General features: G+C 43.8%; 1 protein-coding gene across 1 annotated transcript in view; it reads right to left on the minus strand.

Moving 5' to 3' along the window:
- The window catches only part of NCKAP1L (NCK associated protein 1 like), a 103015-nt gene that overhangs the window by 31798 nt on the left and 48657 nt on the right, over positions 1 to 22560 (minus strand). Inside the window, exons 20-26 of the mRNA XM_032211886.1 lie at positions 19891 to 20022; positions 17125 to 17343; positions 16313 to 16443; positions 14734 to 14831; positions 14257 to 14350; positions 12805 to 12887; positions 12583 to 12663 (exon numbers count right to left, since the gene is read on the minus strand). Coding sequence (XP_032067777.1) covers positions 12583 to 12663; positions 12805 to 12887; positions 14257 to 14350; positions 14734 to 14831; positions 16313 to 16443; positions 17125 to 17343; positions 19891 to 20022 — 838 coding nt within the window. The remainder of the gene's footprint in view (positions 1 to 12582; positions 12664 to 12804; positions 12888 to 14256; positions 14351 to 14733; positions 14832 to 16312; positions 16444 to 17124; positions 17344 to 19890; positions 20023 to 22560) is intronic.

A 22560-nucleotide genomic window follows, 5' to 3' on the forward strand; every position in this document is an offset into this window, starting at 1 on the left:
GAAGGATACAGATGGCTTGACACAGAGCCTTTCTCCACTGCTAGTTCAATTTGCTCACTACTTACTGGCATGACATTTTTCTGCTCCCATTGCTGCTCCCTTATTCTACCTCCACTCCCTCTGTTTCAAGCCACTGAGGTCCTCTGACTAGATCAGTGGTAGTCAACCTGGTCCCTACCGCCCACTAGTGGGCGTTCCAGCTTTGATGGAGGGCGGTAGGGGTTTGCTGTAACTCTGCTTTATAAATTTTATAATGTAAAGTTACTTCCCTACTTTATAAATCACCATTACTGTGGAACCAGTGGGCAGTTAGAAAAGTTTACTACTAACAAAGATACAAAAGTGGGTGGTAGGTATAAAAAGGTTGACTACCCCTGGACTAGATAATGAGTAACAAAGGCCAACAGACTTGGAATCTTCATGGCGCCTTTGATCAGCAGCAGAGGAAGAGAGAAAATGCTAAATGCTACAGTATTGGCATCACCAGGGAAGAATCAAGCCTCTTTCGCTCATTGACTGTGGATGGATGAAGGCAGCTTCACGGAAACATGGCAGGGAAAAAAAATGGCAGTCATGTTTGTGCTGTGCTGTGCTTAACTTCAAGCAGAGAAAAGCCCATATGGCATAATTTATGCACATTATCTGCCTCACTTCAGGTCATGATATGCATTGTGAAAAGAGAAATGCGTGGAATATAAAAAGCTCAGATTCAAGTGGAATTGACTAGGGAAACATTTCAAGCTAAGGTTTGATGAGGGGTTTGGGGGGGAGAGGAGAATTATTCATTTTTATATTAATTCAGTTAGGGACCTTCCCCTTTGGCTTCACTGCCACCACCACCTCTATTTCTTCTTCAGCCTCAAGCACTCTTGTAGAGTTTCCCAAAACTCCATGATGGAGGCGTAGGTGACAGTGCCACTCAGTGGCACCACTTCCTTTCGAAAGGATCAGCCAAGACATGTTAGCGGAGAAATGCATGGATGGCTTTTAACAGAATTTGGGGATTCAGCTTTTTTTTTTATTAATGCAGCAGTTCAGGCTTCACTGTTATTGGAGCTCTTTGTTTATAGGTAAATGTAAAGGTTCCCCTCACACATATGTGCTAGTCGTTCCCGACTCTAGGGGGCGGTGCTCATCTCCATTTCAAAGCCAAAGAGCCAGCGCTGTCCGAAGACTTCTCCGAGGTCATGTGGCCGACATGACTAAATGCCAAAGGTGCATGGAATGCTGTTACTTTCCCACCAAAGGTGGTCCCCATTTTTTCTACTTGCATTTTTTACATGCTTTCAAACTGCTAGGTTGGCAGAAGCTGGGACAAGTAATGGGAACTCACTCTGTTATGCGGCACTGGGAATTTGAACCGCCGATCTTTCTGATTAACAAGCTCAGCTTCTTAGCCACAGAGTCACCGCATCCCTTTTTTCTTTGTATGTATATATATGTATGTATGTATGTTTGTGTGTGTGTGTGTGTGTGTGTCTGTGTGTATATCTTTAAAAAGCAACAGGAATGAGAACAGGGAAAGGAGAAGAGATCAGAAACAACTTAGTCTTCAAAGGGAAGAGCAGCTTACCATAGTGGCTTTCGAGTCTCACCAGGCTCAAGGTTGACTCAGGCTTCCATCCTTCCGAGGTGGCTAAAATGTGGACCCAGATTGTTGGGAGAAGTATGCCGACTCTGAAAACTGCTTAGAGGGGGCTGTAAAGCACTGTGAAGTGGTGTATAAGTCTAAGTGCTATTGCTATTTACCAATCTCTTTGGAGAGAAGCAACTCCAAAAGAAACCTGGAGAAGAGGTGATGTTTCTAAACAGTTGAAAGAGAGCACTATAGCAGCAGAACTGCAGGAAAGCAGAGCAGAGTGATATAACAGGAGCATTAAGGCTTTCCAGCAGGATTGGGCTGGGCACCAACACTTAGCTAAACAGATTACTCAGGAAAGCAAGATCAGTCAGTCAATCATTTCCCCAAAACCTTCAGCCAATGCTGTAATGCCGTTGTGGTAGCTACAGGCAAAAATATGCCAGTAACTTCATCATGATAAAGCCATGTAATGGCTGCCAAGTGATAATTTTTCAATTGACGCAGCTGCAGAAGTGAACCTAGTAAAGTAGATATGTAGAAGCAGTCAGCAAATTACACAGCAGAAATCTCAGATTAATTAGATCTCTGGAAATTCAGTACAATAGTCATGCATGCAGAGAAAGAAAGGGTGAAAAAATATTCCTGAGGTCATAAGTCATGCACGATTTGGTTTGTTCTTTAGCAGGAATTCTCACTAGAAATGCACATCTCTTCAATATATGGGAAATGACTGGGAGGGGAAGAGGGACACTCTATAACTCACGAACGAAGGCAAATATAAGTGTCCCCGGAAATGTTGCAGGATCCAATCTGGGTCAGTCACCAAGACCAGAGGTTTTGTCTTCCGAGCTTTTGGACTCATGCTGGAGCCCATCTGCAGAGAACTTCTCTCTTTCCAGAACATCTACTCTGGGCTATACTCTGCATGGTATTTATATGGTGCCTGGTTGTGAACGGCTTTTTAATTGTTGATTGGGGTGTTGAAAGAACAAATATAAAATGCAAGATGATGGTTTGAAATAGGGTTAGATACTTAATCATTACTAACATTCTTTTCATTATAACTTCCTAACGTTTTTTCAATAAATATTGTTTTTGGAAATTCCCAGTGAGACAATTTAAAGAGGATCCAGTCCTACTTGAAAGGGTGAAGCCCGATGGGTATTTGTATTTGTATTTTGTATTTTATTGTCACTTATAGGCCGCCCTTTTCCCTGAGGGGACTCAGGGCGGCTTACAACTCATGGGAAGGGGGTGCAAGACAAAACGTAAAAATAATATGTGAATACAAATAATAATAGCAATAAAACACAACATTCATTCAACATTCGGGTGGGGTGTATGAAGGTCTTATCCCCAGGCCTGACGGGATAGCCAGATCTTAAGGGCTGTGTGGAAGCTCTGGACTGTGGTGAGGGTGCGAATCTCTACGGGGAGATCGTTCCAGAGGGTGCTACTGAGAAGGCTCTCCTCCGCGTAGTCGCCAGTCGGCACTGACTGGCGGATGGAACTCGGAGGAGGCCCACTCTGTGCGATCTGATGGGACGAAGGGAGGTAATCGGCAGAAGGCGGTCTCTCAAGTACTCAGATCCACTACCATGAAGGGCTTTATGGGTGGTAAGTAGCACCTTGAAGCGCACCCGGAGATCAACAGGTAGCCAGCGCAGCTCGCGGAGGGTAGGTGTTATGTGGGCGTACCGCGGTGCGCCCACAATCACTCGCGCGGCCGCATTCTGGACTAGCTGAAGTCGCCGGATGCTCTTCAAGGGCAGCCCCATGTAGAGCACATTGCAGTATTCCAGCCTGGAGATCACAAGGGCTCGAATGACTGTTGTGAGAGCCTCCCGGTTCAGGTAGGGTCGCAACTGGCGTACCAGGCGAACCTGGGCAAATGCCCCCCTGGTCACAGCCGACAGGTGGTGGTCAAAAGTCAGCTGTGGATCCAGGAGTACTCCCAAGTTGCGAACCCTATCTGAGGGGTGTAGAATTTGACCCCCCAGCCTGAGCGATGGAACACTGGCCAAATTGTTGGGAGGGAAACACAACAGCCATTCGGTCTTGTCTGGGTTGAGTACCAGTTTGTTAGCTCTCATCCAGTCCTTAACGGCCTCAAGACCCTGGTTCATCACGTCCACCGCTTCATTGAGTTGGCACGGGGCGGACAGATACAACTGCGTATCGTCCGCATATTGATGGTATTTTATCCCGTGCCTCCGAATGATCTCGCCCAGCGGTTTCATGTATATGTTAAATAGTAGGGGGGATAAGACCGAACCCTGCGGCACCCCACAAGTTAGGGGCCTCAGGGACGATCTCTGCCCCCCGACCAACACCGACTGCGACCTGTCCGAGAGGTAGGAGGAGAACCACCGCAGAACAGTGCCTCCCACTCCCACCTCCCGCAGTCGTCGCAGAAGGATACCATGGTCGATGGTATCGAAAGCCGCCGAGAGGTCAAGGAGAGCCAGGATGGACGCATGGCCTCCATCCCTGGCTCTCCACAGATCATCGGTCAATGCGACCAAAGCGGTTTCTGTGCTGTAACCAGGTCTGAAGCCGGACTGGAAGGGGTCAAGATAACTTGCTTCCTCCAAGGTCCGTTGGAGCTGGAAGGCCACCACCTTCTCAACAACCTTCCCAAGAAAGGGGAGGTTGGAGACTGGACGGTAGTTGTTAAGAATGGCTGGATCCAAAGATGGTTTCTTCAGGAGGGGTCTCACCACCGCCGCTTTAAGTGCGGCGGGGAAGTGCCCCTCCCGAAGGGAGGCAGTTACAACCGCCTGGATCCAGCCTCGTGTCACCTCACTGCTGTTGGCAACCAGCCAGGAGGGACACGGGTCCAGTATACAGGTGGAGGCACTCACAGCTCGTATGGCCTTGTCCACATCCCCAGAGGCAACGTCCTCTGAAAATTGGGCTGAAAATTCCCCCATCCATAACATAAAGGCTTCTTCCACCTGGCCCTTTTTAAGAAGGAAGGGGCAATCCAAAGCCCTTTTGATGTCACCATGGAGGTTTACCTGATAAATTTGTTATTTGTTTACTTATGTTGCAGGGAAGCACAGATACACACTCACCTCTTGAAAAAGCCTTAGTGTTTTTCTTAGAAAGGCAGTCACTCATGCCCTCCCTCCAAAATAACTCCCAGAAGGAATCAGCCCCAGGCTGAGATTTATGGCTCCTTTGAGCAATTTTATTTATACACACACACACTCATACACACACACACACAGTAAAGGTTCCGCTTGCACAGATGTGCTAGTCATTCCCCACTCTAGACGGCAGTGCTCATCTCTGTTTCAAAGCTGAAGAGCCAGAGCTGTCCAAAGACATCTCTGTGGTCATGTGGCCGGCATGACTAAATGCCAAAGGTGCATGGAATGCTGTTACCTTCCCACCAAAGGTGGTCCCTATTTTTCTATTTGTATTTTTTAAATGCTTTCAAACTGCTAGGTTGGCAGAAGCTGGGACAAGTATCGGGAGTTCACTCGAGTTGAGTTTAACTGAGAGAGAGTGACTGGCCCAAATTCACCCAGGTGGCCTTCATGGCTAAGGCGGGGCTAGAACTCACGGTCTGTTTTCTAGTCTGTTGCCTTAATCCACTAGACCAAACTGGCTCTCCGTATTAAATGTGGCTTATCAGTCCTGGCACAAATAAAAATGGCTTGATTCAATTCCTAGAAATGCCTCTGGAGTGCAGAATCTGCACTCTGATCCTGATTTTTCTCCACCTGTGCTTCCCTTGTTCCTGGGTGGCTTCCCATAGCCTGTAATGTGTGTCTCCATTTGTCATTCAGCTGAAATGTTCAACGGTTCGAATTTCTTTCTTCCTATATTCACACTTACTAGCTGGAAATGATGGAAGTCAAGATTCCTTCTATTGATTCATAGGGACCCCGCTACTGGTAATGATTGCAATTAAGTCTAATACAGCCAGGGGGAGGGGAGAGGTAGGAAGCAGAGAACAGCACTAATTAACTGAGCTATGAATTTAAATCAGGTTCATCATTTACATTCCTCGTGTGCACTCCGCTCGCTGCTGCAGTCCTTATCAAGGCAACAGAGGGACAAGAACAGGACCGTAGTTAATACCATATCTGACCTAGCTGGTAGAAGTAGGCCCAAACGCAGAATATGCATTTAATGGAGTGCGCACAGGGAGAGGGAAAAAATCCATGACATTCAGGCAGATCTTGGATTTCAGAATTCTTTTGAATCACAAAATGAAAGATGGTGTCATTGTGAATAATCCCCTAACGTGGGAGCCTCTGTGCCAGCACACAAAAAGGAGTATTAGGTTTGTTTGCCACCTTGTGTTATCTAAAAAAGGTGCTTTGCTTTAATTCCCTGTGGAGATTCACACCCTCACCACCCTCCAGACCTTCCGCACAGCCCTCAAGACCTGGCTATCCCGTCAGGCCTGGGGATAAAGATTCTAATCCGTCCCCACCCGAATGATGAATGAATGTTGTGTTCTACTTTTACTTATGTATTGTCTCATGTCTCGTCTTGTATTCCCCTCCCTATAAATTGTAAGCCGCCCTGAGTCCCCTCAGGGAAAAGGGTGGCCTATAAATAATAAACAAATACAAATACAAAATACAAATTCGAAAGGCAACTGCAGTATTTTTCTTCTTCCTCCTTTTGAAGAAGAAAAAAAGCATCTTGAGACGACTATGACCTGGATGACTGAGAATCTCCACAGACACCTTGAGCTATTTGTAAAAATAAAAGGCGGGATAAAAATAAGTAAAAGAACATGGACAAATGGTTCAGAAGAACAATCGTAGTTTTAAAATATATATTCCTGATGTTCCTTTCCATCAACAACCACAACAGCATGGGATTTAGCTGAAAACGATTTACTTTATTCCATATTTTGTTCTTCTACGTGCAACACTTCCAATTATTGTGAACATTTCTTGCGCAGGTCCACTGAGGGGAAAAAGATTTTTTTCTATTTTGCAATTTAGATTGTTCATAATTGTGGGTCTTTTATTGAGCTATTAATGCTAGGGGGTGGGGGTGGGGGGTTTCTGCCTGGTTTTGAAATCCCATCTGGGGATTATGGTAAGAATGAAAATCAAGCCACAATGCTTAAAAATCACCATTCATATCACAGCTACATAGGGGCACGCATACGTGTATCTCATATATAGTATAGTTCATTTTTAAGTTATACAATGCTAGTTCTGTGTATCAAAATATGGGGTGAGAATTTTTATTGGGAAGGGGTGAAGGTTTGACAGGGGAGACTTTTAGTACTAAGAACAATTGCAGAGAGCACCGTGCTCCCAGGAAACACAACAGCAAGAAAACAAAGAACAGGAGACCTGGCTGGGTAATTTTTTTGGTGACTGAGAGAACCCTTCCACAGCTCCATCCATTTTAAGCTTTATCCAGGTAATCATGTGCCTAGAGCCACAATACATACACAGAAAGAATAGTGAATTTTACATATTGTTTTAGTTTGTTTTACCTGCCGTTTATTTATTAGTTAGTTTGCTTTTATACCAGGAGAGGTGGTGGTGCAGGGGTTAGAATGCAGTATTGCAGGCTAACTTTTCCCAGAGCCAGGAGTTCGATCCTGACTAGCTGAAGGTTGACTCAGCCTTCCATCCTTCCAAGGTCGGTAAAAGGAAGACCCAGATTGTTAGTGGCCATATGCCGATGCTGTAAACCGCCTAGAGCAGGCTGTAAAGCACTGTGAGGCAGTATATAAGTCTAAGTCGGTAATGGCAAACCTATGGCACGTGTGCCACAAGTGGCATGTGAAGCCAAATTTTCCAGCATGTGAGTCATCAGCTCCAGCGCACATGTGCATATCAGCCAGCCTTCCGGAGGGCCGGGAGAGGCCGTTTTTGCCCTCCTCAGGCTTCAGGAAAGCCTCTGGAGCCTGGGGAGGGTGAAAACAAGCCCTATGGGCCAACTGGAAGTTCAGAAATTATTCATTTCCGGCTTCTGGAGGGCCTCTGGGGGGGGGCCAAGGGAGGCCGTTTTTCACCATCCCCAGGTTTCAGGAAAGCCTCCGGAGCCTGGGGAGGGCAAAAACTCCCACCACCACGGGGGAGGGGGGTCGTGCATGCATGTGCGCAGAGGGTCACGTGTGCATGTGCATAGGGTGCATTGTATTGTGGGTGTGGGTACGCAAGTGCATGCTATTGCACACACGCAGACAATTTTGGCAGGCCTTTACAAAAAGGTTCACCATCACTGGTCTAACTGCTAGCGCTATTGCTACATCAGGGCTTATAGCATAGTTTTTATTTACATTCCACTACTAAATGACAGTAATCTATGCTATCTGTATTCATTAGTCACAGTCAATGAAGACTCTGGGGAATTACATAAGGCAGGTTCCAAATGTACATATGGTTGAAATTCAACTTTCTGGGCATCAGATTTCTATAACTATAAATATGTTGTCTGTTAAGAGCCATAGATGTGAAGACATGTAGTAGAAGAACACTGCAACTCTATATGGTACATAGCTTCTATTGTTTTCAGGGTTCTCATCCTTTTTTCCCCCCCTCTCTCTCTCAGCTAAATTTCCTCTTCCTCTTTTGATTCTCATCTCTGTACTTCTGGTCTTTTTCTGATCCAATCTTTCTACTTGCTGGAGGACAGCATCCTAGAGGCTCTTAGCTAGAGACAGACTTAAGTAGCTGAGGCCTCCTATTATTTCCAAAATAAAGCTTATCTATTTTTGTTCCATGCAAGTACTAGCCTCCAGAATACTTTCTTACAGAAATTGTATTCCTAACTTTAGCGTTTCTCTTTTCACATTTTCTTTTCCTTGTATAAAACTATCTGGAACTCCAGACATAAAGCCTTGAGGCTATAAATGGTCCATCCTTTCATCTGCGCGAATTTCCATGATCTCACGGTCACAAAGATGTTTTTTCAAGAGGCAACTGGACTTCCTGGTTTTTCTGAAGATGTTTCGCTTCTCATCCAAGAAGCTTCTTCAGCTCTGAAAGATGAGAAGCGAAACATCTTCAAAGAAAAATCCAAAAGTCCAGTGGCCTCTTGAAAAAGCACCTTGTGACAACCATGACCAGGATGACTGAGAATCTCCGTAGACATGTTCTCACTGAATACAGATAGTTCTTGACTTACGACCACAACTGAGGCCAGAATTTATGAGGCCAAGTGAGACATTTGTTAGGTGAATTATACCCCATTTTATGACTTTTCTTGCCACATTTGTTAAGTGAATCACTGCAGTTGTTAAATTAGTAACACCATTGTTTAGTGAATCGGGCTTCCCCATTGACTTTCCTTGTCAGAAAGTGACCCCAGGACCCCATACTTATGACTGCAACAGTCATAAGTATGAACCAGTCATCAAGCATCATAATGTAAATCATGTGACCATGGGAATGCTGCAACAGTCATAAGTGTGAAAAATGGTCATAAGTCCCTTTTCCAGTTCCGCTGCAACTTCGAACAGTCACTAAAAGAATCGTTGTAAATTGAGGACTACCTGTACTGCGATGCTGGGAACAAAGTCTGGGGAAGACTGACTTAAAACCCTGAGTCTTCCGAAGGAATTCTGAAAGTCCCAATGCACCTGAAAGCCTGATTCACTTTCTGCTTTACAAGTGCAAAAACTGATCGGATTTATAGAAAAAAAAATGGAGGAAGTGGCAAGCTGAGTAACAAGAAACCAAAATTCAAATTCAAATTTAATGAATTTATATGCCGCCCAATCCCGAAGGACTCTGGGCGGCTTACAGAATACATCTCTAAAAGAATAAAACATTAAAAATAGAGAAGAAAGCAGGTTAAAAAAGACACATATGCACTCAATCTAGGCGGGGCTGGACTTCACTCATGAGGTCAACAGCCCCAGGCCTGCCGGAATAGCCAGGTTTTAGTAGCCCTTCGGAAGGCCGAGAGAGTGGGAAGGGTCCAGATCTCTGGGGGTAGATCGTTCCATAGGGCCGGGGCAGCTACAGAGAAACCAAGGATACACCATGGAAAGGGCAAAATTAAGATCTAAATTTGCTTCCGTGGCATCTCTAATTAAAACAGATCAAGCCGCAGGCTCTCCAGAGACACTGATGAACTTCTGCCAAACTCTCCAAGTAATGGAAAAGCACGGTTAGTAGCACAGCAGTTCGTTCAGTCCATCTCAGTCAGGAATGGGGATTAAGGGATTAAGCAAGATATATAATAATGCTTTGATGTAGCTCCTTCTACAGTACTGATTTGGGGCTCAAATAGCACTGTCAATAAAAGTATGAAGACAATGCTCATGCATGACCATTGCTCAACAAGTGCATCTGCCTCTGCATACAGAAGGTCCAAGATTCAATCCCTGGCATGTTCAGTTAAAACCAATCAAATCTGTTTATGTACGTATCTATTAAACAAATATATAAGGCTGTCCAACTTGCGCATGGTTCCCCCAGGTGACTTAGGAATTAAAATTTCACAGTGGAGGAAGCCATAACACATACCCCACTCCAATATTTAGCAAATACAGCTAAAGATCTTGGAGAGCTGCTGTCAATCAGAATAAAATGCCAGATTGAAAAAGAGTCTGCTTATGTTCCGCTCATAGCCTGAAACTGCCTAGAAAAATTATAAAATAAAAATCAAGCAGAGCAAATGGAGCTAGTGTAGTGGTGAAGATGCTGGCCTAGAAACCAGGTGTCCGTGAGTTCTAGTCCCAACTCAGATATGAAAGCCAGCTGGATCGTTTGGAGCCAGTCCTTTTCTCTCTCAACCCAACCTCACAGAATAGTTGTGGGGTTGGGGAGGAGGAGGAATTATGCATGTTTGCCACCCTGAGTCACTTATAAAGTAATAAAGGCAGGATAAAAAACCTAACAAATCTAATCTAATAGATAACAGAGACAATTTGCTCAATTGTCCCTGCTATGTGTAGGTGTGGGAGATAGAATATGCATCAGCCCATCACCTGTCAAGATAGAATGATGCTCCAGAGATGCTAAAAATGCAATGACACAGCCATAACATCAACTAAGACTGAACTGAAGAAAGTCATTTAATAGATAGCAGACACTATTACTGAAAGAGGTGCCTCATTAACAGAGCAGCATGGAGAGAAAAAAGGAAAGAGGACAGAGACATAGAAAGGTGGGCCTTAAAAGTTAATATAGGAATGTGAGCCAGTGGGCTACACTCTTCCATCTCTTCTGCTCTTTGATGCAATGATTGAAAATATGCAGATAATATAGATTTGGGACACTGAAATAATAAAGTTCCTACATTCAGCACGTTCAGAACTGTGCTGAAAAATGCCTTTAAAGGTGTTACAAAGAACACCAATATCTTTAGCATTAGGTCAATATATACCCGTGACGGTGAACCTATGGCATGCAGAGACATCTCTGTGGGCACACGAGCCATAGCTCAGGTGAGCTCCACTGCGCATGCGCATACGCCTCCTGCCGGCCAGCTGGTATTCAGGTCTCTGCGGGGAGACAGGTCTCTGCTGGCATGCGCAAAGGGGGGCGCATCCCCACCCCGTTTTGGTGCTAGCAGGCCTCCCTGAAGCCTCCTGGAACCAAAAACGGGGGGTGGGCACCAAAATGGGGTCATGCGTGCATGCGCGGGGGTGGGGCGTGTGGGGGACCATGACCCGTCAAAAGCGCGGAGGACAAAATCGCGCTCGACGAAAGCGCGCATGTGACGTCATCACAGCGCGACGAAAAAAATTAAAAATTGAAATAAAATTAAAATTAAAGCAAGCCGATTCACATAAAGGTAAGGGTTAGGTTTAGGGTTAGGGTTAGGGTTAGGGTTAGGTTAAGGGTTAGGGTCAGGTTTAGAGCGTTAGCGTTAGGTTTAGCGTTAGGTTAAGGGTTAGCGTTAGGTTTAGCGTTACGTTAACGGTTAGGTTTAGGGTTAGATTTAGGGTTAGGTTAAGGGTTAGGTTTAGGGTTAGGGTTAGGGTTAGGTTTGGGGGGGTTAGGGTAAGGTTTTAGCTTTATTTTTACACTTTTCGATCACAGCGCGATGTTTTCATCGTGCTGTGATGACGTCAAATGCGCGCTTTCGTCGAGCGCGATTTTGTCCTCAGTGATTTTGTGGTGGAACCGTGGGGGACATTGAATTATAAGTGTCAGCGCGCACACACATACACGGGCTTTCAACACCCAAGGAAAAAAAGATTCACCATCACTGATATATACCTTACAAAAGAGCTGGTGAATCTTTTATTTTAGATTAACTATGGACAGTGTTTGAGGGGTTGGGAGTTGCAATTCAGGCTTTTAACATCCCAGAAATATACAGGAAGGGCTCTCAAGAAGTCATAGAAAGAGTAGGCTACCCTATTTTCTGTTCTTGATTCACAATCACTGGCGGGGGAAAAATCACAGCCCATTTCAGTGTTTGGAGGATTTTAAAATTGGGGCTTCCCAGAATGTTACGATGCCTAACCTTAAGACACGCTGTATTTTAAAAAACTGAAACGGGTTCCCAAAAGGCATTCTGACACAGGGAAGGGGTCAAATTCTGACAGTGAGAACTTGAGGTGCTGGTTGGCTACCTGTGGGCCACAGATTAACAATCTTCACCACTGTGCTGGCAATTCCCGCTCCCAACCCGTCAAATGCTGTCCGTATCTAATCTATGCTAAGAGATTCACCAGCTCTTTTGTAAGATATGTATTGAATGAATGCTAAAGATGCTGGCATTCTCTGTAACATCTTTAAAGGCATTTTTTAAAGGCAAAATTAGCATTTAAACTGAATCGGCAGACTCCACATGGATAGGAAGTCTTCTTTCAGATTACTGTCTGTGTGAGCATGATGTACACATTCTAGGATGACTGATAAAAGGCACTTGCAAAGTCAGCCCTCTCCTACACCTCCACAATTTCCTCTGCATACTGATAAAGCAAGGACAATGGTGCTGGTAGAGTCAGTACTGTTGTCAATATAGCATTCAGAAAATGCAGTGAATGGACCCACCTGGCCACAGGTTTCATACAAGAAGAAAAAGAAAAGCATTGACAATTTTACCTTTATGTCCATCTCTGGGTTGACAAATTCTTTCAGATACTGAATGGGTCCCATCAGGAAAGGGCAACGATTGGTGAACACCTGTTCATGTTAGAATGCAAGAGGTGAGGCAACAAATGGGATCTACCCTTTTTACTTACAAGCTCTTGCTTAATTGCCTTCCCTCCACCCAAAAACAAAGCAAGGAGCAAGCCATTGTTTGTAGCTTTGTATACCACTTACCCCTTGAAGTCCCTCCTGTGCCATTGACCGGAACCACAGAATTTCCCCAATAATTGTCATCCTTTTAAGAACGTTATCTATACCTAGATAGAAGAGATTGTGATTAGACACAGTTTTCCAGGAGCCACAAGACCTTTATCTTAGCTTATCCCAAGCTGTTGTGTGTGATTGTATTTTAAGTACAACATCCATTATCCTTATCACCCAGCTTATCATAGGACACATTAGTTGGGAACGATGGTCCTTCCACAAATACCTTTAGAAGGCACCCAAATGGGACAAACTATTCAACATCAACAGAAGTTGTTGAGTTAGTTCTATGAAAGCCAAGAGAGTTTAAACTTAAAGTTTAGCAACTTTAAGCCTGGCGGACTTGAAGTCTGCCAGGCTTAAAGTTGCCAAGGTTGGAGACCCCTGGTCTAAACAGTTTTAGAGTGAGAGCACAACACAGTTGCAATATTTAAAACCAGTGTCTAGAACAACAGGAGCTTTTACAAGGCTGTATCTGCCAATAAGTTTCTAATGATGTCAGATATATTTAGAATCTGAAACCACTTTTGCGGAACTCTGCACAGAAGTTTGCCAATATAATATTCTATTCCATTCCCTCCACATCCGCCCACCCCACCCCAACCTATTAGCTAGTCTCAGGATATATCCAGATAGCTGTCCTAATATGCTGTAACGCATGACAAAACTATGCCATCATAATTTGCTCTGTCCCTACACCCAATTTCCAGTCTGCTTTACTAAAGAGTTTGGTAAATTCTGCTATAGAACAGGGGTGTCAAACTCGATTTCATCAGGGTTGTGTTTGACCTCCTGGGGCCGGGTGGGCATGGCCAGCTCAATGTCACTCGTGTCGGGGCGCCTGTGGTGGCTCAAGTGAGCTGGCAGAAGCACCACAGGCCAGTCCTTTGCTGTTTCCAGGGCAGCCCTGCGGGCCAGATCTAAGTACCCCCGCGGGCCAAATCCGCCCCCCCAGGCCTTGAGCTTGACATCCCTGCTATAGAAAAAGGAAAATCCAGTTTCAAGTCCACATTTAGCTATAAAACCTTCCCAAGTAACTTGAGGGGGGTCATGATCTCTCAGCTCACATTATGCCACAGAACTCTTGTGAGGAAAAAGTTTGTGGCGGGAATGTCATGCTCACTATCCTGAGCTCTTGGGGGAAAGATGAGTCAAACCTAAAGAATTTATAATCTCTAAAATATTGGAATTATCAAAACAGTGAGAAATGAGACATAGTATCATCCGTGCTAATATGTGGTCTGAAAACATACATTTAAAAGTAAGTAGTAAAGTCCAGAGTCAAAACAGATTTGACTTCTTTAGTTGTGGTTTCTGTGTTTTCTTTTAAAAACCAAAAGAACAAATAAACCCTGAATTCTCTATTAGTCTCGCCGACAACTGAATACTTGAGGCAGGGAAGAACAAGTACATCACCATTACCTGATAGACGGGGCATCAGCGTTGCCATCTGCTCTGGATGGCAGTAGTTGGATCTGATCTGAACCAAAATATCCATATTCTCAGTCACAAGTTTCTGGAAAGAATGAAACTTGGTGATATTGTACGACGACTCTGGAGATTGTACAAAATTTATCTTGAGCAGCCTGCTTCTCAGTTTGCTTTGAGAAATGGCCATATGCCAATCTTCAAACCTCTCCCTAAGAAACCATAGCAGAATTTCTAGAACCAGACCTTCTGCTCAGTGCCTTTTCTTCTAATCCAAAAGGCAGTAAGCCACTGTTGTCTAACTAGACCAGTCAGCTCACTTAATATACTGTACTTCACCATGAGGAATGGCAGGGGACTCACAAAAAAACTCTGCTCAAACCAAATAAATTATATTATGGTTTCATGAGCCCAGAATAAGTAAGAAAATAGCTGATTCCAATCTGTTCCCCTCTCAACTGAGCTTTATACCTTTAGCTCCACCATCTGTGAGGTGACATGCCACATGAGGTTATCACTTAGGAACTTCATTCCATAAGGACCAAGGAGTTCAGCCAATGCTCTCATTTCTGCAAGGAAACCAAAAGGAATTAATTTTTAGTGTAGTACAATAGTACAGTATGCATACCTAAAACAGCCATGGAGGGTCAATCTTTTGATTTCTTTCTCCTGTAGACATCAGGGAAAAGGAGACATCAGATGTTGGTTCATCCTCTTCTGATTATAGAAATTGCAACAGAGATCTCAGTCTTCTCATTTAACATATTGGTAGCCTTTAAAAAAATAGCAATAGCCAAGACTACAGGCACTGGTAATACAACTCACTCAAGAGACTAAGATCAGAATTTTCAATATGCTTGTCTGGGATGGAGAGAGTTGCTGAGATAATTACCTTAAATTTAGTAGATGTTTGTCATACATTTATATTTACTTTGTGCCAGGAATTATTAGCATAGTCCTGGAAAGCTTCAGAGATATTCAGAAAAAGCCAGGAAGGATACAGAGGGTCCATGGGCCGACATTTATCCACTTTGACTTTAGTAGGCAGAGTTTTATCTCCATTTGGTATGATGTCTCAAGTTCACCCCCGTCTTCTAACTGGTTGAGAAACAGCCAAGAGCCTGTTCCCTGCTAGATGTCTGTGTGGGAGTAGGAATGGATTTCCAGAGGAAAAAATTGCAAACTACAGGAACCAGGAGCGTTACTCAGGTGACCCTGAGGACACAGATAAACCTCCAAGTGCTTCAAGGACCTTCTAAAAGGATGCAGATTACCAGCTGTTTGCAAGGAATATAAATCCTTCCATTCCCCACTATCCTGTCAGAGCTGAAGAATCTTCTTGGATGAGAAGTGAAACGTCTTCAAAGAAAAAACAGGAAAGTCCAGTTGCCTCCTGAAAAAGCACCTTTGGGACATTTCCCTGTTACTATCTGCCACTGCTGAGGCAGCGAGAGAGACAAGTGCAAAACTTCCATTGTTCTAAGATCCAAATTCCATGACGTACTAAACATTCTAAGTACGAGCCTCATGCACAAAGCATGTGTTTCTGTCTGGTTTTAAGTTGTGCCTTTAAGATCTTACATTTAAGGCCAGGATTTTATTTTTAATCTTTGTATATTGCTTGTATATTGAGAGTGTATGTTTGGATGTTAAGGATGGCTGGAAGTTAAGGTTCCCTGTGTTGATTCTGTGTTGGTTCTGAATTACTTTAGTACTAAACTCAATTGCTGGTTCATGTAGTTTGCTTATGAACAATATGGAAGTACCTCCTTCTCTTCCTCCTCCTCCTCCTCTTCCATTACTGAAGATTACTGCATTACTCTCAGCTTCATACAATTTGCTACATCCTCAGATTTAAACCTCAGCTGCAATTCACATGCTGAAAATGTGCATGAGCCAAGCTAGGCTTGGTGTGAATGCCAAAACTTCAATTGGGCAATACAATTCAAACCGATCAGCTCATTTACTAATACTAGGGATTAAATTCAAATAATGAAACCCAATTGTAACTCAATTCTGAATGGTTCTGTCTAGGCATTTTGACACCTACCCAGGACATCAGAAAATTCTTCAGCACTGAAGATCTGTTCCCCTTCTTTGGGAACACTGACAAAGGCTTGCATTAAAGGCGAAAGGACAATGGATCCCATGCTTGCCTGGCGTAGAAGTGACTCCAGATACCTGGGAAGAAATGCCAAGAAAATCTATTCCATCTAAGAATAACTAAGTATAACTTTCTTAAACATGTTACAGGGCAGCTAGGTGGAAAGAAGAAATGACAGAGCCAGGAAGCCTTACTAGCAAGAAAGTCTTCCTAAGAAGACTTTGTCTCACAACCATACTATCCTTTCTATAAGAATGTACTAATGGAAAGAAGGAACAGCTCATCCATACCTGATAGTGTCTGATTTTCAACATAGGCATCCCTCAATGTAGTCTCTAGTCTCGAGAAGAATTTTTTTAATGAGTATCTCAGATATTTCAGAACTGACTCTTGGAATTTCAAGGAGATAGTACAACTGATCTTAATGACCTGGGGACAAATTATGTCCAGGCTCCTACAGTTATACAGCAGTATTTTCTCCCTGCAGGTTACTATTATGCCCCGGCCACATAGCAATAGCAATAGCAATAGCAGTTAGACTTATATACCGCTTCATAGGGCTTTCAGCCCTCTCTAAGCGGTTTACAGAGTCAGCATATTGCCCCCACAGTCTGGGTCCTCATTTCACCCACCTCGGAAGGATGGAAGGCTGAGTCAACCTTAAGCCGGTGAGATTTGAACCGCTGAACTGCAGATAACAGTCAGCTGAAGTGGCCTGCAGTACTGCACCCTAACCACTGCGCCACCTCGGCTCATACCAGTTGGTATAGAGTGTGGTCATTGTCGGCTCCCCGCTTGCATCCAGCGGCTGGGTGTGCTGCAGGAGCACTCCACGGAGGAGGCGCGAAGTATCCACTCCTACACGATGCATCAGGGACACCAGGAAAGTAGCATAGGCCTGCACGCCGGCTAATACTTCTGTGGGACGCACTATCTCTGGAGAAGTTGGGTTTGGTTTTACCAGTCGCGCCAAACACCTATGGGCAAGATGGGGAAAACAAGGACAAACAATTAAAAAAAGCCCCACACATACACTTATCAACTTGCAACCCTCAAGTCACTAATCTGCAGTATAATATTTTTAATTTAATTTAATTTATTTTTCATTTTATTTATAAAATTTATGGGCCACCCATCTTACCATAGGGTAACACTGGGCGGCTTACAGATACATAAAATCCAAAACATAAAAGTTTAAAACAAACATTAAAACAAAAAACACACGGGGAAGGCAGGGAATGGAGTGGGAGAGGGAGAGGTGCGATCTACTATTACTCAATTAACCATCTTCATTGCGCTGATCCCTCACTGGAGTCCCAAGCCAACTGGTACAGCTACCTCTTTACACTCTTTAAGGTAAAGGTTCCCCTTGCACATATGTGCTAGTCGTTCCTGACTCTAGGGGATGGTACTTATCTCCGTTTCATAGCTGAAGAGCCAGCACTGTCTGAAGACGTCTTCCTGGTCTTGTGGCTGGCATGACTAAATGCCGAAGGTGTACAGAATGCTGTTACCTTCCCACCAAAGGTGGTCCCTATTTTTCTACTTGCATTTTTACATACTTTTGAACTGCTAGGTTGGCAGAAGCTGGGACAAGTAATGGGAGCTCACTCCGTTATGCAGCACTAGGGATTCGAACCACCGAATTGCCAACTCTTTTGATCAACAAACTCAGCGTCTTAGCTACTAAGCCACCACATCCCTCTACACCCTTAAGTCTGTTATATAGCTTAGAATGCCTCAACAAAGAGCAAAGAAATGGGTCCAAGGAACTCAAGCCAGGCCTGATAGTACATTTGGAACTAGATTAGATATTTGCTTATGGAGAGATGAGTGGGGTAACAGCAAGGGAAAAAAATCAGCAGTTTTAAATATTAGCTACCAAAGAAAACTTAAATCATCTGGCTGAACAAACCATATTTAGGAATAACAACAAGGTATGGATGCTGTGGCTTATGGGGCTCTGGTTCATCTCCTTTGCTTTACTGACTGTCCTGCACAAGTTATTGTAGCTCCTCTTCATAATGATCAGATATTTAGTGCATTTTCCTGACCTAGCAAGTTCAGTTCTGGGACTGAAACCCTTGCAGGTCATTTTTATTTATTGGGTTCACATAAGCTTCCAAGTGGCATTTTATTGTTGTCTGCTATGTCTATCAATACACTTTAATTTAAACTGAAGGGGCTCACCTCAAAGCAAGACTAAATGAAAGCATAAAATACAATATGCTGTTATTTGTAGTATCTAAAACAAAAGCAATTCAAAATAATTATCTAAATAAAAAAGCTTGGTGTCAAAACAAAACAATTGTTTCCCACTATCTATTTCTGATAAGAATAGAGTGAGCTAACAGATGGTAAAGCAGATGCAGCGCAACTCTTTAAAAGAGCTACAGAAGGAGCAAAAGCCAGCCTGAAGTTCCAGGCAGAAACATCATTTGGATTAGATGGTACATAGCAAAAGCTCTCTTCTCTGGATTGATGGCCAAAACCAGCTGCCAGCCTTCACTGGAAAACCATTAAGGAATTTATCAGTGCAAGGCCAAAAGAGGAGATCTAGCATTGTTCCAAAAACTAAGATAATAGCAATAACGCTTAGACTTATATATCACTTCACCGTGTTTTACAGCCCTCTCTAAGTGGTTTTACAGAGTCAGCCTCTTGCCCCCAACAATCTGGGTCCTCATTTTACCAACCTCGGAAGGCTGAGTCAGACTTGAAAATAACCTTTGTTAAAGAGGTAGTTTAAAAAAAAAAAAGTTTTGCAAGAAGGCAATATTGTATACAGTAGTTAAGGAAGCGTACAACATTCTAAGCCACTGGTTTAACCATTAATTTAAAGCATAATTAACTGGGTTCAGGACTTTTAGCAAGCAGTTAGTACACCTGACCCAAATATGGCAGGCTCTCTACTAAACTATAGATTAATATCTAAATGATTACATGAACAGTATTTTACACCATATTCAGTTAAGGTGTTGTTTCAAGAATTCAGTTCTGGGTCTCCCTACATGCTCCAGTAGGCTTGACTGCTGACAAACAAACGAAATATTGTAAAACATTTACCTTGTTTTCATTGCTAATTTGCCCTAGGTCGCTCAGAGTCTTTAAAAGGCTTTGAAACAAACACACCAGATTAGGGCTTAACATAACATGCAAACAAATGTTGTAGAGAAATCTTAATGCATCCATCTAGCGGATGCCTGGATTTTTTGCAATCCAGATCTGAGCACCCTAACAAATCCAGCCATTTAATTCATAGGCATGCCAGGAATTACATGCATGGGAGAGTTAGTTAGATTGAAGGGAGCCAGATCATGCTCAAGTCATTGAATTGAGAGAAATTCAGGAATAGGATCCACACTATCATCTACACACACACACACACACACACACACATACACACACTTTTCCATTCTTCAAAATAACATGCAAAAGGTATAGCTGACACCTCCACTATGGTGGCTCATTTCTAGAACGATCACTCTGCCCACGTGGCAACAATATCCCATTATTTCCTGTACCTGCTGAGTCGGATCTCCAGGTGGCTACTGAGATACTCCACTGGAGTTACTATATGCTCAAAGACAACAATGCTGTCTGCTTGGTTTATGCTCCAGCAAAGTTCAGACAGGGTCAGCTGCAACTTGTCTAGACTGGAAAAGAAAAAAGATGCAGAATGGATCAAGAGTTTTTTAGAATATAGAAGGCATTTCCCAAAACATTCCTGACAAGATGCAGGGAAGGCGAAATGGAACTGTTCACCTCGTACCAGAGGTGGGTTCCTACCAGTTCACACCTATTCGGTAGAACCGGTTCGTCAAATCTACCGAACCGGTTAGAAGAGGTTCCACCAGTGGACCTGGAAAGCAGGCCACACCTACAGAAGAGGTTCCAAAATTTTTTGAAACCCACCACTGGTCCTTGGATATGATTATTCTACACTATCATGTTCATATTTATAAAACTCAGTGCCTCTGTGAAAGGTAAGGATGACTACTGCGTTTGTGGTGCAATCAGAATATTGCGTGTGTTGAAGTTGTTTTAACGCAAACCAAATATGCCTTTTAAAAAACAAATTTACATCATATTCTTATGCATGCCAGTGCTGTGTGAGAGGTAATTTAAAGTGGTTCTGACAAGTGTTGTCGGCATCTTCATATCCGGTCACATGGGCAGCAAGCCACTCCCATCGGTCATATGGGCAGCAAGCCACTCCCACAAAGGAGGCCAAACCCACAGAGTAGGTTCGAACAATTTTTGAAACCCACCACTGCCTCGTACCCTTCGCCGCCCCTTATTCGCCCCCAGGGTTCCGTGACGAAGAGTTTGGGACGAAAGAGGCTGGGACCCATTGCCCAGGGCGAACAGCTAGGGCTGTTTCAACAGAGGACAAATAGTAGGGGTTAATGACTGGTGGCCAAACCCTGGGGGTGAACAAGGAGTGGCAAAGGGTGTGAGGTGAACAATCCTAGACCCCAGGGATGGGCAGAGAAAAAAAAGTAAAGATCTGGAGAAAGCTTGAGTTAACCCAAGTCTAGAAAATACCACTTTGAGTCCAATACACTTTGGGAATATTAGTAAGATCTCGAGAAAAATTATTTCTTCTTCCACTAAGCCTGTTCCTAGATGCTTTCACAAGATATTTTATGTATTTTTAATCATACTATCTATCCTGGGTAGCTGGCAGATATAAACAGAATATCTGTGTGCAGTTTCAGGTTCAAAGTGGAAAAAAAAGTACTTCAGAACCTGTGCAGGCTCACCTGTAGCATATCAACAATTCATAAGCTGCAAATGTGACTTGCATTGGACTGAGATTATGGTCCCTGAAGCTCAGTGGTGGGATTCAAATAATTTAACAACCAGTTCTCTGCCCTAATGACCATCTGGGTAGGCATGGCTTGGTGGTCATGACTGGGTGGACGTGGCCAACTCAAGGTCACTCAGGTCGATGGGCGCTTCGCCTTAGCTGTTACAATGTAATAAGGGTTAACCGGAGAGGCAGTTTCTGTAAGCAGGGCAATAAAGATTAGGCTAGAAACAACACCAGAATGTTTCCTTCCTGCCTTCCTTACAGGATTAGCCCTGTAAAGTGGAAAAAAACAAAAGGAGATTTCTTCCAACAACCAGTTCTCTGAACCACTTAGAAAGTTAAGAACCGGTTCTCCCGAATAGGTGCGAACTGGCTGAATCCCACCACTGCTGCAGCTGCAGAGGACAGCTATGCAACCCACAAAAAGGTGCCGTTGTTTTAAGGTGTTATCAAAAAGTGCCACATAAGTAATTGTTATATTTTTTCCCTCTGTTAATTTTGTTGCTTTTATATTTTAGAAAGAAAAGTTTCTTTTCCCTTGTACAGTATTGATTGATTGACTGACTGACTGATTGATTGATTACATGCCATCAAGTCAGTGGTAACCCCTAGCAGCCACACAGATTTGATTTATGATGGTCTTATTTCTAACCGAGTCTTTCAAGTCTTGCAACATACACTCATAGCCAATGTAAGTGACTTTATCCAATTTGCCACTGGTCATCCTCTACCTCCCTTCCCTTCTACTTTTCCTAGCCATAGGCCTTTCTCAAGAGAGCTAGGTCTTTCAAAGTGTATCATAAGTAGGACCCTTCGAACTCTGAGTTGATTTGTTCAATGATCCATTCTTTGGTTTTCTTGGTTGTCCATGCTACTCTCAGGAGTCTTCTCCAACGGCAAAGTTCCAAAGTGCCTGGTATTCTTTCTCTCCTACTTCTTCGAAATCCAGCTTTCACATCTATAGAGTCTGTTGTGGCCCGGCAGGAGCCGTTGGAGCTGCCTCCAGACTCCGACAGCGAGGGGTCTTATGAGTCGGCCTTGGAGGAGGTGGAGGACCCTGGACAGAGTGTCGACTCCGAGCAGGGCGAGGAGAGACTGGTTGGCCACCAGGTGGCGGCAGAGCATTGGATCAAAGGGAATGTTCAGGAAAGCATTTGGGAGTTGTATCAGGGTGCATGCAGGCGCAGGGCTACTGGGCGTAAAGAACAATGGAGTAACTACAGGAGGTGATTATGAACAGCTGATGCTGATCAAGATCCCCTCCTGCTGATAAAAGAGACTGCTGGTGCCACGCCCTGGTTGCAGAAGTCAACGTTCTCGTTCTTGTTCTCATTCACAAACCAAGAGAAGCCAACTTGGATAAGTGGCTTGATAAGAG

Source organism: Thamnophis elegans, chromosome 2, assembly GCF_009769535.1.
Source record: "Thamnophis elegans isolate rThaEle1 chromosome 2, rThaEle1.pri, whole genome shotgun sequence".
In the NCBI taxonomy this organism is placed as follows: Eukaryota; Metazoa; Chordata; class Lepidosauria; order Squamata; family Colubridae; genus Thamnophis; species Thamnophis elegans.